The 13,993-nt window shown below is 47.7% G+C and overlaps 1 protein-coding gene across 2 annotated transcripts in view; it reads left to right on the top strand.

Annotated features, from left to right (window-relative positions):
• Window positions 1-13,993, top strand: part of USP39 (ubiquitin specific peptidase 39) — an 87,675-nt gene that overhangs the window by 4,771 nt on the left and 68,911 nt on the right. For both annotated transcript variants that reach the window (XM_029604269.1, XM_029604268.1), the window contains exons 2-3: window positions 3,875-3,950; window positions 9,379-9,473. In XM_029604269.1, the coding sequence (XP_029460129.1) occupies window positions 3,880-3,950; window positions 9,379-9,473 (166 nt within the window). In that variant the 5' untranslated portion in view covers window positions 3,875-3,879. The remainder of the gene's footprint in view (window positions 1-3,874; window positions 3,951-9,378; window positions 9,474-13,993) is intronic.

Here is a 13,993-nt window from a genome sequence, read left to right as displayed (position 1 = left end):
CATTGATAGCCCTCAGGAGGACTCTTGCATGGAATCGATCCCGTCATGGTGTATCTTCATTGCCCGACCAAATCTTTTCCCTTCCATCTTTCTGTCACAGATTTGTTATTTCGTGAATGGTATACACCGGATTTAGGTTTAAAGGTCAGCAAAGCAATGGACAAGTTGTACCCTTTGCCAGCAGAGGCTTTGGACCTCCTTCGTGTTCCCAAGGTGGATGTGGCACTATCGGTGGTCACCAAGAAGACTACTATCCCAGTGACGGGTGCGACAGCCCTCAAGGATCTCCAGGATCATAAGCTGGAGGTTCAGCTGAAAAAGATTTTTTGAAGTCTTGGTGCTTAGAGTCCGGTCGGCCATGTGCAGCAGTTTCTCCTTGAGGGCAGGACTGTGCTGGGTGCAACAATTGCAGAGTAGCACGTCTCTGACAGAGATGGAAGCTGTTCAATCTGTGCGTCTGGAAGCCACTGTTGCTTACAGTGCGGATGCCCTCTATGATTTACTGCAAATTTCAGCCAGATTTGTGATTTCAGCTGTCTCTGCCCGCAGGCACCTCTGGTTGAGGAACTGGTCAGTGGATATTTCCTCTAAAGTTCAGCTGGGTTCTTTGCTCTTCAAAGGCAAATTGCTCTTCGGAAAGGACTTAGCGGACATGATTCAATCCTTGGGGGAGAACAAAGTCCATCGGCTGCCGGAAGATAGGCCCAAGGGGTGAGGCTCCTTTCAGCCTAGTCGCGTTTCCGAGGGAACCGTAGGTTTTGTTCTTCCCGGTCTTCAGGCTCTTCATCTAGGCAGAGCTCGAGCAGACAACAGTCCTGGTCCCAGATGATTTGGCAGAACAGGGATCCCCCAGTCCGCAGGAGGAACTAAATCCTTCCAATGAAGTGAGGCCGGTCCATTCCTCGATTCCGGCGGTAGGGGGCAGGTTGTCTCTATTTTATGAGAAATGGACCAGGTTGACGACAGACCAGTTTGTCCTCAGTGTGATAAGACAAGGCTATGCGTTTAGATTTTGCTCAGCGACTTCACAACCGCTTTCTCGTTTCCCCTTGCACGTACGCAGAGAGGCAGTGAGGGACACATTGCTGCGTCTTCTCGAGCTCGGAGCCATCATTCCTGTACCCCCAGTGGATGGGGTGCTATTCCATTTACTTCGAGGTGCCAAAGAAAGAGGGTACTCTTGTGCCCATCCTCGACTTGAAGAGTGTCAAGAGATGCCTTTGAGTTCCACGGTTTCGCATGGAAACCTTAAGGTCGTCATTGCTTCAGTGTGCAAGGGGGAATTCCTAGCGCCCTGGATCTCACAGAAGTGTATTTACACGTCGGAATTCATGCAGATCATCAGAGATTCCTGTGGTTTTTCATCCTGGGGCAACACTTTCAATTCAGCGCTCTCCCTTTCGGCCTTGCCACGGCACCCAGAACCTTTACCGAGGTGATGGTAGTGGTGGCAACACAGCTCCGAAAGGAAGGGTTCTTGGTTCATCCGTACCTGGATGATTAGCTGATTCGAGCGAAGTCAGAGGCTTTCTGTCACTCGGCGGTTCTCCGGATTCTGCAGTTATTGAGGTCGCTTGGTTGGGTAGTCAATCTTGCCAAGAGCAACCTGGTTCCCTCTCAGTCCTTGGAGTTCCTGGGAGCCCGATTCGACACATGAGTGGGGAGAGTGTTCCTTATCGAGGAGCGAATCAGCAAACTGCAGGGACAGGTTCAGGAATTGCTGTCCAAACATACTCCCAGGGTCTGGGATTACTTGCTTCCACCTTGGAGTTGGTTCTATGGGCCTTTGCACATATGAGGGTTCTTCAGTCCGAATTACTGTCGCATTGTAACCTGGTGTCTGAACAATTTCATCTACCACTGCCTCTTATGGACAATGCACACTCCAATCTCCATTGGTGGCTCCTCTCTGACAAGTGCTGCGTCAGGGGCCCATTTGTTTGGAAGAGGCAGATTGCTTTTGTCTAGCGGCATGGCTTTTGAGAGTCAACGTCTGAAGAACAGGGGTAATTCGGATGCGGTTGTAGCTACCCTTTTGCATTCCAGGAAGACCTCTACTTCTTTGGCCTATGTCAGGGTATGGGGGGTCTTTGAGGCCTGGTGTGTAGACCACAAACTTGAGCCTACTCTGGCTCAGGTACCTGATTTATCTTTTCTACAGGCCGGCTTCGCTAAGGCCTATTGGGTAGCTCTTTGTGGGTACAAGTAGTGGCCCTCGGTTGTTTTCAGGGCAAGATACAGGGGGTAGCCTTAGCCGCACATCCGGATGTGGTGCATTTTCTCCGAGAGGCAAAACATTTGCGTCCTTGGGTCAAGAATCCTTGCCCTTCATGAAGCTTAAATTTGGCTCAAAGCTTTGTGTGCAGCGTCCTTTGAGCCACTGAAGAGGGCGACACTGAAGGACCTTACGTTGAAGGTGGTGTTTCTTGTGGCTATTTCCCTAGCTCGCCGGGTGTCAGAACTTTAGGCGTTATCCTGCAGGGAACCCTTTTTAAGGATCACAGACTTGGGAGTCTCGTTGCGAACAATTCCTTCCTTTCTCCCGATGGTGGTTTCCTCTTTTCATTTGAATCAGTCAGTGGAACTCCCATCCTTTACAGATTTGGACTGCTCTGATCCACTGTCTAGAGACCTGAGAAAGTTGGATGTCCGCAGGGTGCTGTTGCGTTATCTGAAGGTTACAAACAGCTTCCATATGTCGGACCATCTCTTTGTATTGTGGAGTGGCCCCAAAAGAGGACACAAAGTGTCTAGGGCGACCATCGCTCGTTGGTTGAAAGAGGCTATTGGTTCGGCGTACCTGCTTCATGGCCGGGCGCTTCCAATTGGTCTTTGAGCACATTCTACCCATTCACAGGTAACCTCCTGGGCAGAGTGTCAGCAAATTTTGCCGCAAGAGATTTGTAGAGCAGCCACATGGAAGTTGTTGCACACCTTTGCTAGACATTATCGCTTGGACATTCAGGCCCCAGTATTTGGGGAGTTTGGTGAAGGTGTGATCCGAGCGGGACTCTCAGGGTCCCACCCCACGTAATAAAGCTTTGCTACATCCCAGGAGTCTGGACTGATCCGGGTATGTACAGGGAAAAGAAAATTGGTTCTTACCTGCTAATTTTCGTTCCTGTAGTACCACGGATCAGTCCAGAGTCCCGCCCTTTTCAGTATGTGAAAATGGAAAGTCCGCTTATTCAGTGCTGTTCTTTTCTTCTTTGCAGATTAGTTTCAAAGTTTCCAAGTTTTTTTCATGGGTTCTGCTCCCGCTTGGGGTTAATGAGCGGACTGACTGAGGGTGGGGTTTTTTCCCTTGTCTTTTCGAGGATGAATTTGAAATTTATAGTGTAATACTGACGGGAGTGGAGGTGGCACCTTAGGGTATAGGGCAGTGTCAGTTAAACATCTCTGTCTCCGTCTGCTGGTGGGGAGGCAAAACCCAGGACTCTGGACTGATCCGTGGTACTACAGGAACGAAAATTAGCAGGGAAGAACCAATTTTCTTATTAAGCTCTTTAATATCTGCAGAGAGGAGGATTATTGTGTATCTTAGATTCCTCCACACTATATATATATTTTTTTTTCTTGTGCCAATATATTTGTATATATATTTATATATGTGTATAAACATCAAAGGCTGGTCAGACAAACAGATCACTTGATTTGGTTGATGTATGCTTCTCATTTTTGTTTTATGTTTATGCATAAACTCTTGTTGAATGACTAGTCTTTGGAGCTGTATATATGTCTGAATCGACTCGTGGATGAAAGTCTCGTGCTTTTAAATGAATGTGGAACATCTGCATGTATTAAATCTCTCTCTCTTTTTTTTTTTTTTTTTTTCCCTTCCCCTGAAAATCCCATCCACCACCATCAATAACAGTTTCAATGAGGTATCGCAGGTACGAGCCTGAGGATAGGCGGAGCAGACATTGTCCATACCTGGACACCATAAACAGGTTAGTGCAGCGAAAGGAGTGCTTAGAAAGATCTGCTTAGAGTTGTCTGGTTGAGAGTCAAAGATATGGGTGGAAAAACTTGTACAAAACTTGGATACCAGACAGAAAGTTTTAGGAGCCTGGCAGTGTTTTTTCTTAACTTTTTTTTTTTCCTCAAGTTTTGACTCTTTGCTCTCTTCTTCTTCTGTTTTCTTTCCTGCCCTCCAGCTGCTACTCCCCTCCTCTCCAAGTATATTCTTCCAGCCTCTCTACGTGCCATGCTGGCAGCTGTCCTTGAAGCTCAGTGTGGGTCTGGCTGCAGTGATGGCTTTTCTGCCCAGGCTGGTGGCAGGCACCCAATTTTAAGTGTCTAGGGTTTTTCCACCCTATTCAAACATATATTGATAAAACATATGATCTTCCTGACTTGTAGAACTTATTCAGCATGATACCTTTTTCCTACTTCCCTGTACGTACCCAGATCAGTCCAGACTCCTCGGTTATTCATTCCTGCCAGCAGATGGAGATAGAGAAGGTTTTACTGACACTGCCTCATAAACCCCAGGGCCACCTGCAGTTCCTCAGTATTTCTCTGTCTCCAGCAGATGACAGAGGGTGTGAAGCCTGCAGTTCTCCACTTTTTTTTCTTTTCTTTTCTTTTTTTTTTTTAAGGACTGTGTTCTTTTGAGCCTTCCTCCTGGGGGTTTCTTTTTGTTTGCTTGTTTCAGGATTCCTTCAGGGTCCTACCCTGTCTGGTAGAGGCAGGGGGTTGTTTCCTTCTGTGTGCCTGTTTATGTGCCTGTGGGGTGCACATATAGTTGTCCAGATCCCTCCACTCAGGCGGCTTCAGGCTCCAAGGGGTTGTTTTTTTCTTTAGACCCTGTTCCTGAGGCTGCCTGTTCCTTGTTATTACAGGGCTTAAGTCTCAATGTTTGTTTTCTGGTAAAGTTTTTGTTTAAAAAAAAAAAAAAAAAAAAGACTCAGGCAGCAGCACAGCAGGCAACTTCCTCCTTTTTGCCAGTAACATAGACTCAATTCGGGGGGGGGGGGGGGGGGTGCTGGAGTTGTTTTGATTTTAGTTCGGTTTTTTCATGTCAGCCTTTTTAGTCTCCCCTTGCTGGCACTTTTCTCCCTCCACAGTATGGCCTGAGGTGCCGCATGTAGAGCGTGTAGCTCTGTATGATCTTGGCTCAATCGAGCCAGTCTCTGTTCAGCTTGTTCTGAGGGCAGTGGGGGCGGAGGAGCCCTCCAAGCGGTGTCGTGGCTCCAGCGATCACAGCATTAATTTATGCTGGGACTCTGTCCTCGGTGCTGCTTCTCTCCTCAGATGGCGTGGGAACAGTGGCCATCTTGGATTTTTCTGTTGCTGTTTTCACGCCATCAGGGGGTGTGGGGGAGAGTCCTCAAAGTTTGTCTCTGGCCTGGTCCGACTTGGCACTCGATCGGGAGGGACCTGCTGCTTCACGATGCGTTTTTTGGCCAGTCAGCATCCAGCGTGGGCTGTCAGTTTGGACAGGTCCGTGCAGGCAGGGCCTGGGGGAGCAGCTGGAGCGGCTTCTGGTTCGGCCCAGTTGACTAGGCCTACGATCTCCCTGGTTCAGAGATTGCTCGCTCTGCCGAGAGATAGCTCTGAATCCGATCAGGCTCCCAGAGTTTCAGGGGAGGAGCCTGACCAGGGGACACTGGTGTGTCCAGTTGACTGGCAACCAGTGATGAGATTCTAGCAGACGACCAGGGACTCTTTGCTCCTGGCTCAGAGGATCCGAAGGAGGTTCGTTTTTTCAGGAGGGAAGAATTAGAGGTTTTGCTCCCATTAGCTTTTCAGGTGTTAGGAGTTAAGATGCCCCAGGGTGACATGGATTTAGAAGGGGCGGACCCAGTCCTTGATGGGGTGAGGGGTCCCCCAGCTTCCTTCCTATTCCATAAGTCGGTACGAAAGTTGGTTCGCTACGAAAGTTGGTAGGAATGGGGGACACCCGATGCGGGTCTGAAGGTTGCTCGGACCATGGGGAGGCTTTATACCCTGCCAGAGAAGGATTTGGAATACTTTGCACTCCCGAAGGTCGATGCAGCGGTGTCCGCAGTTACTAAAAGGACCACTATTCCTGTGGTGGGTTCCGCGGCGTTGAAGGATGTGCAGGATCACAAATTAGAAGTACACCTCAAGCGGATTTTTGGGGTCTCAGATTTGGGGTTGCGTGCAGCGATTTGTTCAAGTTTCATGCAGTGTGTGTGCCTCCTCTGGGTGCAGCAGATGCAGGATCTTCTTCCCAAGATGGGGGAACACACAGATAGTGTCGAGTGAGTCAAGGCGGCGATTGCTTTTGGTGGATGCTCTCTATCATTTGGTGCGTACCTCCTCTAGAGCTATGCTTCGGCTGTGGTGGCCAGACAGTTACTCTGGTTGCATAACTGTTCAGCGGACGTCTCCTCAAAGGTGCAGTTGGGCTCCTTGCCTTTCAAAGGTTGCCTTTTGTTTGGAGAAGACCTCGAACAGCTGATTCGGTCTCTTGGGGAGAACAAGCCCCTCTGTTTACCCGAGGATAAACCTAAAGTCAAGAGATTTATTCAGGTTAGGTCCAGGTTCCGGCCCGATAGAAGATCCAGACCAGTGAGGCCTGTCCCTGGGTCTCAGAGGCAATTCACTCTAGGGGGCAGTCCTTTCGAGGGGCTTGCAGGCCTTTTCGGGGAGCCGCAGGAGGATCTGCTGCCGGTGGCAAGTCCTCGCAATGAGGCAAGGCCGGTGCTCTGCATCGTTCCTATTATAGGAGGCCGCTTGGCTCAATTCTACGACGAGTGGACCAAGGTTATGCAGGACCAGTGGGTGCTCATTGTGGTAAAGGACAACTACATGTTAGATTTTGCTCGACCCATTCGTAAACTTTTTCTAATTTCCCTCTGTGGTCTGTTTCGGACTGGGTGATAGTTACCACTGATGTCAGTCTCTCTGGCTGGGGAGCGGTTTGTCAACATCATTCAGTCCAGGGTATCTGGTCTGCGAGAGAATCTGCATAGTCTATCAACTGTTTGGAGACCAGGATGTTTTGTCTAGCTTTGAGGGACTTCTTGCCGTTAGTAAAAGGGCGCTCGATGAGGATTCTTTCCCACAATGTGACGATGGTGGTGTATATCAATCAGCAGGGCGGCACCAAGAGACAGTCAGTAGCTTGGAAGCATGAGTCTTAATTCGTTGGGCGGAGTCCCACCTCTAGGGGATTGCGGCATCTCACGTAGCCGGGGTCGAAAATGTTCAAGCGGATTTCCTAAGTCGGACTCAGTTAGATCCAGGCGAGTGGGAATTGTCAATGCCGCGATGCAACTAGTCAGGAAGCATTGGGGGGGTCTCCTCACGTGGATTTAATGGCAACTCGTCAAAATGCCAAAGCATTTCTGTTCTTCAGTCAAACGCTCTAGTTTCTGTTTCTGTTCTTCAGTCAACGCTCTAGTTCTGTCTTGGTGGCAGGGGGCACTACTTTGTGTTTCCCCCTTGGCTGTTAGTGGGTAAGGTGTTGCGCCGCATAGAGAAGCATTGCGGAGAAGTGATTTTGGTCGCTCTGGAGTGGCTGCGGCATCCATGGTTCGCAGATCTCGTCAACGTAATGGTGGACGGGCAGATTTGTTTCGGTCATCTGAACAGTCTTCTTTGTCAGGTCCCATATTTTCAGATCATGCCGCTCACTTTTGCCTAGCGGCTTGGTTTTTGAGAGGCAGGTGTTGAGGAGTAAAGGTTATCTGGAATCTGTGGTCACCACCTTATTGCAAATCAGGAGGCAATCCACTAATCTGGCTTATGTTAGAGTATGGAAGGTGATCAAGGCCAAGACTTGACTCTCAAGGTAGTTTTTCTGGTAGCAATATGCTCTGCTAGGTGGATATCAGAGTTGTAAGCTTTGTCCTGTCAGGATCCTTTCCTTCAAATTTTGGATTCGGGGGTTTCGTTGAAGATGGTATCTTCTTTTTTTGCCTAAGGTGGTTTCATCCTTCCATATAAACCAGACAGTTGAGCTGCCAGCTTTTCCATTGGCAGAGGCATCCATTCCACATGCAAAGGAGCTCAAGAGATTGGATGTTCGGCGGGCTGTATTGCGTTATTTAGAGGTGACGATTGATTTCGGGAGGTTCGACCACCTTTTTGTTTCGTGGTGCGACGCAGAACAAGGTTGCAAAGCTTCTAAAGCTACTGTTGCACGTTGGTTGAAGGAAGCCATTGGTTCCACTTACATTACTGCCGGTCGGGAGATTCCGGAGAGTTTACGTACTCATTCTATCTGTTCGCAGGCGACCTCCTGGGCGGAGGCGCAGCTGGTGTCTTGAGATGTGCAGAGCAGCAACTTGGAAATTGCTACATACCTTTGTGCGACACTATCGTTTGGATGTGGGAGATTCAGGTTCTCCTTCCTTTGACGAGAGTGTTCTGCGAGCGGGACTTTCCAGGTCCCACCCTACATAGGGGGCTTTGGTAGATCCCAGGAGTCTGGACTGAACTGGTTAAGTACAGGGAAAGGAAAATTAGTTCTTACCTGATAATTTTCGTTCCTGTAGTACCATGGATCAGTCCAGAACCCGCCCGTTTTCTGAGAGGAGGAGAGTCACCCGCTCAGTTCTAGTTTTGTCTTATGAATGCAGATTTGATTGAAACAGTTTTCATAGTTTTGCAATATGTTTGGCTTACATGTTTTTGCATTGGATTTTTCTACTTTCTCCTTGGGTATAGATCTATACTGAGGAACTGCAGGTGGCACTGGGGTTTATGAGGCAGTGTCAGTAAAACTTTCTAGGCCTCCATCTGCTGGCAGGGATTAATAACCCAGGAGTCTGGACTGAACTGTGGTACTACAGGAATGAAAATTAGCAGGTAAGAACCAATTTTCCTTTCCTTGTTTAGCACCTCATCACACAAAAGGCAAACCATAATTAGTAACTGGTTATTTTTTTCAAAAGTAACAATTTATATAAAAATATGTTCTGAATTGTGAAGGGTTTACTTTGTGAACCTGCAGACATTTTTAGGCAGCAGCTGCTATGAATGTAAGTGTTTTGAGTCTACCACATTTTCCTTTGGGTCAGCTAAATGTTGAATTGTCACTGGTCTGGTTGGTTAGCACTCCATGAGGACTCTGAGGGAAAGATTTGTTTCATTTCAAAGCAGTTACATTGCCTTAAAAACCAAGAGTTACATGAGGATTGTTCTTGGCTGGGGCGAGTAGCTAATTACAAAGATTGTCATTATTGCTTTTTAGTGTTTACAAGGGGGGCAGCACATTGGACATTGCAGACTAGACAGCGCTATGCAGGGTACCAAACTCATTAAAATTTTGTTATAGAGATATATGCTGGAGAATTTGGTCAGTCTAATCCTCTGAATCATAGTACCGCTGTATTTTATGGACCTGGTAATGGTTTTAATGTTATAGACTTGATAACTTCAAAAGCTTTCTTTTCTGCTCAGGAGTGTTCTGGATTTCGATTTTGAGAAGCTGTGTTCCATCTCCCTCTCGCACATCAATGTCTACGCCTGCCTGGTGTGTGGCAAGTACTTCCAAGGTGAGTGCAGAGACGCATCATGTGTCACTTCTTGCTTTAGAAACCTCAAGGTTGTTTGCTCTAAATCTCAGGCCCTTCTTGTCCTCGTACCCAAGAATCCATGTCTGTTAACAACCAGATGAATTTGAGGAAAATGTTGTGCAGCTGATTGCTCAATGATGGTCATTTTATATTATTTATTTGAGAATTGTCCTTGGAGACAGAGTACATTTAGATTGAGACTGAAAAGATTTGAGCACTTGCAGAAGGAAACACCACTTGAAACACTTATTAATTGCTTGACAATCCTTTATGTGCAGTATATCTATAGTGCCTTATACAGAGTGTCTTACAGTAGTACTACTGATCTCCTGGGTTTTTTTTTTTTTTTTTAAAAACACCATGAAATCTGCATTCCCTGTATGCACCTAGACCAGTCCAGACTCCTGGGTTTTGCATCCCTGCCAACAGATGGAGACAGAGAGAGTTTTACTGATACTGCTACATAATCCCTGAGTGCCCTGCAGTTCCCTCACTATTTCTCTGTCTTCGGCAGATGGTACAAAACCTTCAGTTCTGCAGTTGAAAAAAAAGAAAGAGCCTTCCTCCCAGGGGGTTTCTAGGTCCTGGTGGGACCATCCTCCCTGGTCTGAGGTGGACAAGCTGGGGGTTTGTGACCCTTTAATACACTCTGTCCTTAGCTTCGTGGGGTGCAAATCTGGTGGTTCAGATTCCTCCCCTTCATGAGGCTGCTGAAGCAGCTTGAGGCACTGTGAAGCAGCCTAAAAACAGCTTGTTCCCACTTGCAGCTCTGTGTTCCAGCTTGCCTCAGGGAAGTATGCTTAATTTTGCTGTTGGCTGTAAAGTTGTTTAAAAAAAAAATTTGGAAGTTTTTCAGGTTTCCTGCTTGTGGCGGCTAGTATATTTTTAGAGCACTTCTACTCAGGGGCAGAAGGATTACAGAGGGCGGCTGTAGCTGAGGGGATCCTTGCAGTTGTGGCTATGTGTAGCATGGCGTTCTTGGTCTGCCTTGCTTGCACATTGTCTCAATTGCATCTCAACGGGGCTGGGTTATGCGTGGGCTGTGCGCCGGGTGGAGAGAGGTCTTTGGGGAGACCTGCCACTGCATCAAAAGAAAAATCTGCGCTCACTCCTGCTCTTCAAGTCACGTCAGGGTTCACAGCAGGCTGGGGCTTCTCTTTCCATCAGCATGAGATCGGCGGCCATTTTGCAATCTCTGATGGTTTTTGCAGCGCTGGTAGGGGGAGGGGGATTCCCCTCAGAGGCTATCCCCAGCATTTTCGGGCTCTGGAGAGGAACATGGGGGCTGCTCTGAAGGGGAGAATTTTCCTGGTATCTTTATTCCTGAGCCCACTCAGCCTATTTCTGGGTCTATGTGGCCTTTTTCCACGGACTTTATTCTGTTGATGCATGAGGCCTATTTAGTTAAGCAGCTCTCTAGGGAGGCATGATCTGGGACCTGGGCCCAGCCTTCAGAGAATCCGCTTCTGAGTCACAAGCTCGGGTAGACAAAAAGGAAGTGGCCTTCGCCCGTCCTGCATAAATAGGACCTTGCCTCAGGGTCGGGAGACGCAGTACATAATTCTGATGATTTGGATGTTGCTACGGAAGTACCAGGGGTGCCCCAGGGGGTTGATCCAGGCAGCACGGATCAGGTGACGGATCCAGAGGAGATCCCTGTTACAGAGGGTGATGACCCCAGGGTGGTCCATCTTTTTCATAAAGAGGAACTGTTGGGAAGGAGTTCTGGTACATCCCTATCTGGATGACTGGCTCATTCAGCAAAGTCGGAGGGCCTTTGTCGTTACTCGGTATAGAAAGTGCTGTTGTGCTTAGAATCTCTCGGCTGGGTGGTGAACCTGGCAAAGAGCCATTTTGTTCCCTCGCAGTCCCTAGATTATCTGGGAGCTCACGTTGATATGTGGAGTGGCAGAGTGTTTCTCATGGAGAGAATGCTGAAGCTGCAGGGGCAGATTTGTTGGTTGTTGGGACTGGTAGTGCCCAGGGTCTGGACTATTTGCAGGATCTGGGCTCTATGGCTTCGACCTTGGAGTTGGTGCTTTGGGCATTCGCACATATGCGACCTCTTCAAAGTGTTCTTCTCTCCCAATGAAATATGCTGATGGAGGAGTTTCATCTTCCCCTGCCACTTCGAGGGGGTCAGCAGGGACAGTCTATCATGGTGGCTTCTTTGGTCCAATCTGGACCATGATTTGGAACTAGAGGTTCCGGATTGGGACCAGCCTGTCCAGTGGGGGGTGGTGTATCAGCATCAGTCAACGCAGGGCTAGTGGTCCACGGAGGAGGCTTCTTGGTCTATCAATTGGTTAGAAACCAGAACGGTACATTTCGCTTTACTTGCTTTTCTGCCGCTATAGAGATGTTGGCCTGTAAGAGTCCTGTCTGGTGACCTATATCAACCAGCAGGGAGCAATCAAGAGTTGGGCAGGAAGCTCAGGAGTTTTCTCCGGGCGGAGCAACACTTGGAGAGGATAGCGGCGTCACACATCACAGGTGTTGACAATGTGCAACTGGATTTTCTGCGTCACAGGATATTGGACCCTGGAGAGTGGGAGCTATCTGAGTTGGTGATGCAGCTCATCTGTGAGACTTGGGGTTGTCCTCATGTGGATCTAATGGCATTCTGGTTTTTCAGTCGGCAAAGAGAGCACGGAACGGAGGTCATCGAAGCTCTGGTTGTTCCTTGGCCTTGGAAAGTTCTATTTTATATTCTTCCTCCATGGTCCCTAGTAGGCAAGGTTTTGCGACAGATAGAGACATCCAAGAGATGTAATTCTGGTGGCACCAGAGTGATGCCGATCTTGGTTCGCAGATCTCATCAACATGGCTGTGGATGGACTGCTGCGCTTTGGCAATCTAGCGAATCTTCTTCATCAGGATCCAGTATTTTTGGATCAGTTTTGTCTAGCGGCCTGGCTTTTGAGAGGCAACCATTTGAGATGCAGGGGGTATCCCAAAGCAGTAATTGCCACTCTGTTACAGGCTAGGTGAAAGTCCACATCTCTATTGTATGTGCAAGTCTGGAAGGTTTTCGAGGCCTGGTGTATTGCTAACTGGGGTACAAGCTCTCAAAGCTGCTGTGCCTCAGATTTTGTCCTTTCTTCAGTAGCGTTTAGTCAAGGGTCTGGCTTAAGGAGGCGATTGGTTCGATTTATATAGCTAAAGGTTGACTGGTCCCTGAAGGTTTCAGAGCCCATTCAACACGATCTAAGGTGGCTTTGTGGGCCGAGGCTCAGCAAGTTTTGTCTCAGGAGATTTGCAGGACAGCGACTTGGAAGTCGCTGCATGCTTTTGCTGGGCACTATTGTTTGGATGTTGGGGATCCGGCTTCCAATACCCTTTGGTAAGAGTGTTCTGTGAGTGGGACTCTCCTGGTCCCACCCTGGTTAGGGAGCTTAGGTACATCCCAGGATTCTGGACTAATCTGGGTACGTAGAGGGAAAGGAAAATTGGTTCTTACCTGCTAATTTTCGTTCCTGTAGTTCCACAGATTAGTCCAGATTCCACCCAAACTGTGGAAAAGGAGTCGTCAGCTTGTTCTGTTCTTGGCATGGAATGCATAATTGTCAGTTGGATTCAAACTATTGGTTTTGCGTTAGACTTGTAAAGAGGTCACCATCCTCCGGTTCTGGGAGGAAGTTAATAATTAGTTGAAGATTAAGTGGTTATTTAGAAATATAGTGTTTTGGCTTGGGTAAAGGTCAATACTGAGGGACTGTAGGTGGCACTCAGGATTATGTAGCAGTGCCAGTAAAACTCAGTCTCCATCTGCTGGCAGAGATGCAAAACCCAGGAGTCTGGACAGGAATGAAAATTATCAGCTAAGAACCAATTTTCCTTTTTTGCCGTGAAACTTATTTGTTTGTGGATACTTTGGAGATTTTGACATCTCTGTCATGAAAAAGTGACACTGCACTATTTCAGGTAAAACAGTTTTTAAATTCTTGCATTATCACCAGCCTCACCAGTTGTCATTGGATTTATCAGTCTAGAGCAGTGGGTTCTCAACCTTTTTTTCTGTGAGGACACACTGAGAGATGATACTCACATGCATGACACACTGAACACATGACCATCATGGGACTAAATATAAACATATGCTCTGCATCAACAACAGGGGTGTACAGTGAACTGTACAGTGAACTGTACACCCCTGTTGTTGATGCAGAGCATATGTTTATATTTAGTCCCATGATGGTCATGTGTTCAGTGTGTCATGCATGTGAGTATCATCTCTCAGTGTGTCCTCACAGAAAAAAAGGTTGAGAACCCACTGCTCTAGACTGATAAATCCAATGACAACTGGTGAGGCTGGTGATAATGCAAGAATTTAAAAACTGTTTTACCTGAAATAGTGCATGAAATAGTTGATGCAGAGCATCTGTTAAATATAAACATATGCTCTGCATCAACAACAGGGGTGTACAGTTCACTGTACACCCCTGTTATATGTAAACCGGCATGATGTGTTTGCAACATGAATGCCGGTATATAAAAAT

Source organism: Rhinatrema bivittatum, chromosome 5, assembly GCF_901001135.1.
Source record: "Rhinatrema bivittatum chromosome 5, aRhiBiv1.1, whole genome shotgun sequence".
NCBI classification, from domain to species: domain Eukaryota; kingdom Metazoa; phylum Chordata; class Amphibia; order Gymnophiona; family Rhinatrematidae; genus Rhinatrema; species Rhinatrema bivittatum.
Note: the sequence above shows the minus strand (reverse complement) of the source record. Positions and strands in the feature narration are given on the sequence as shown.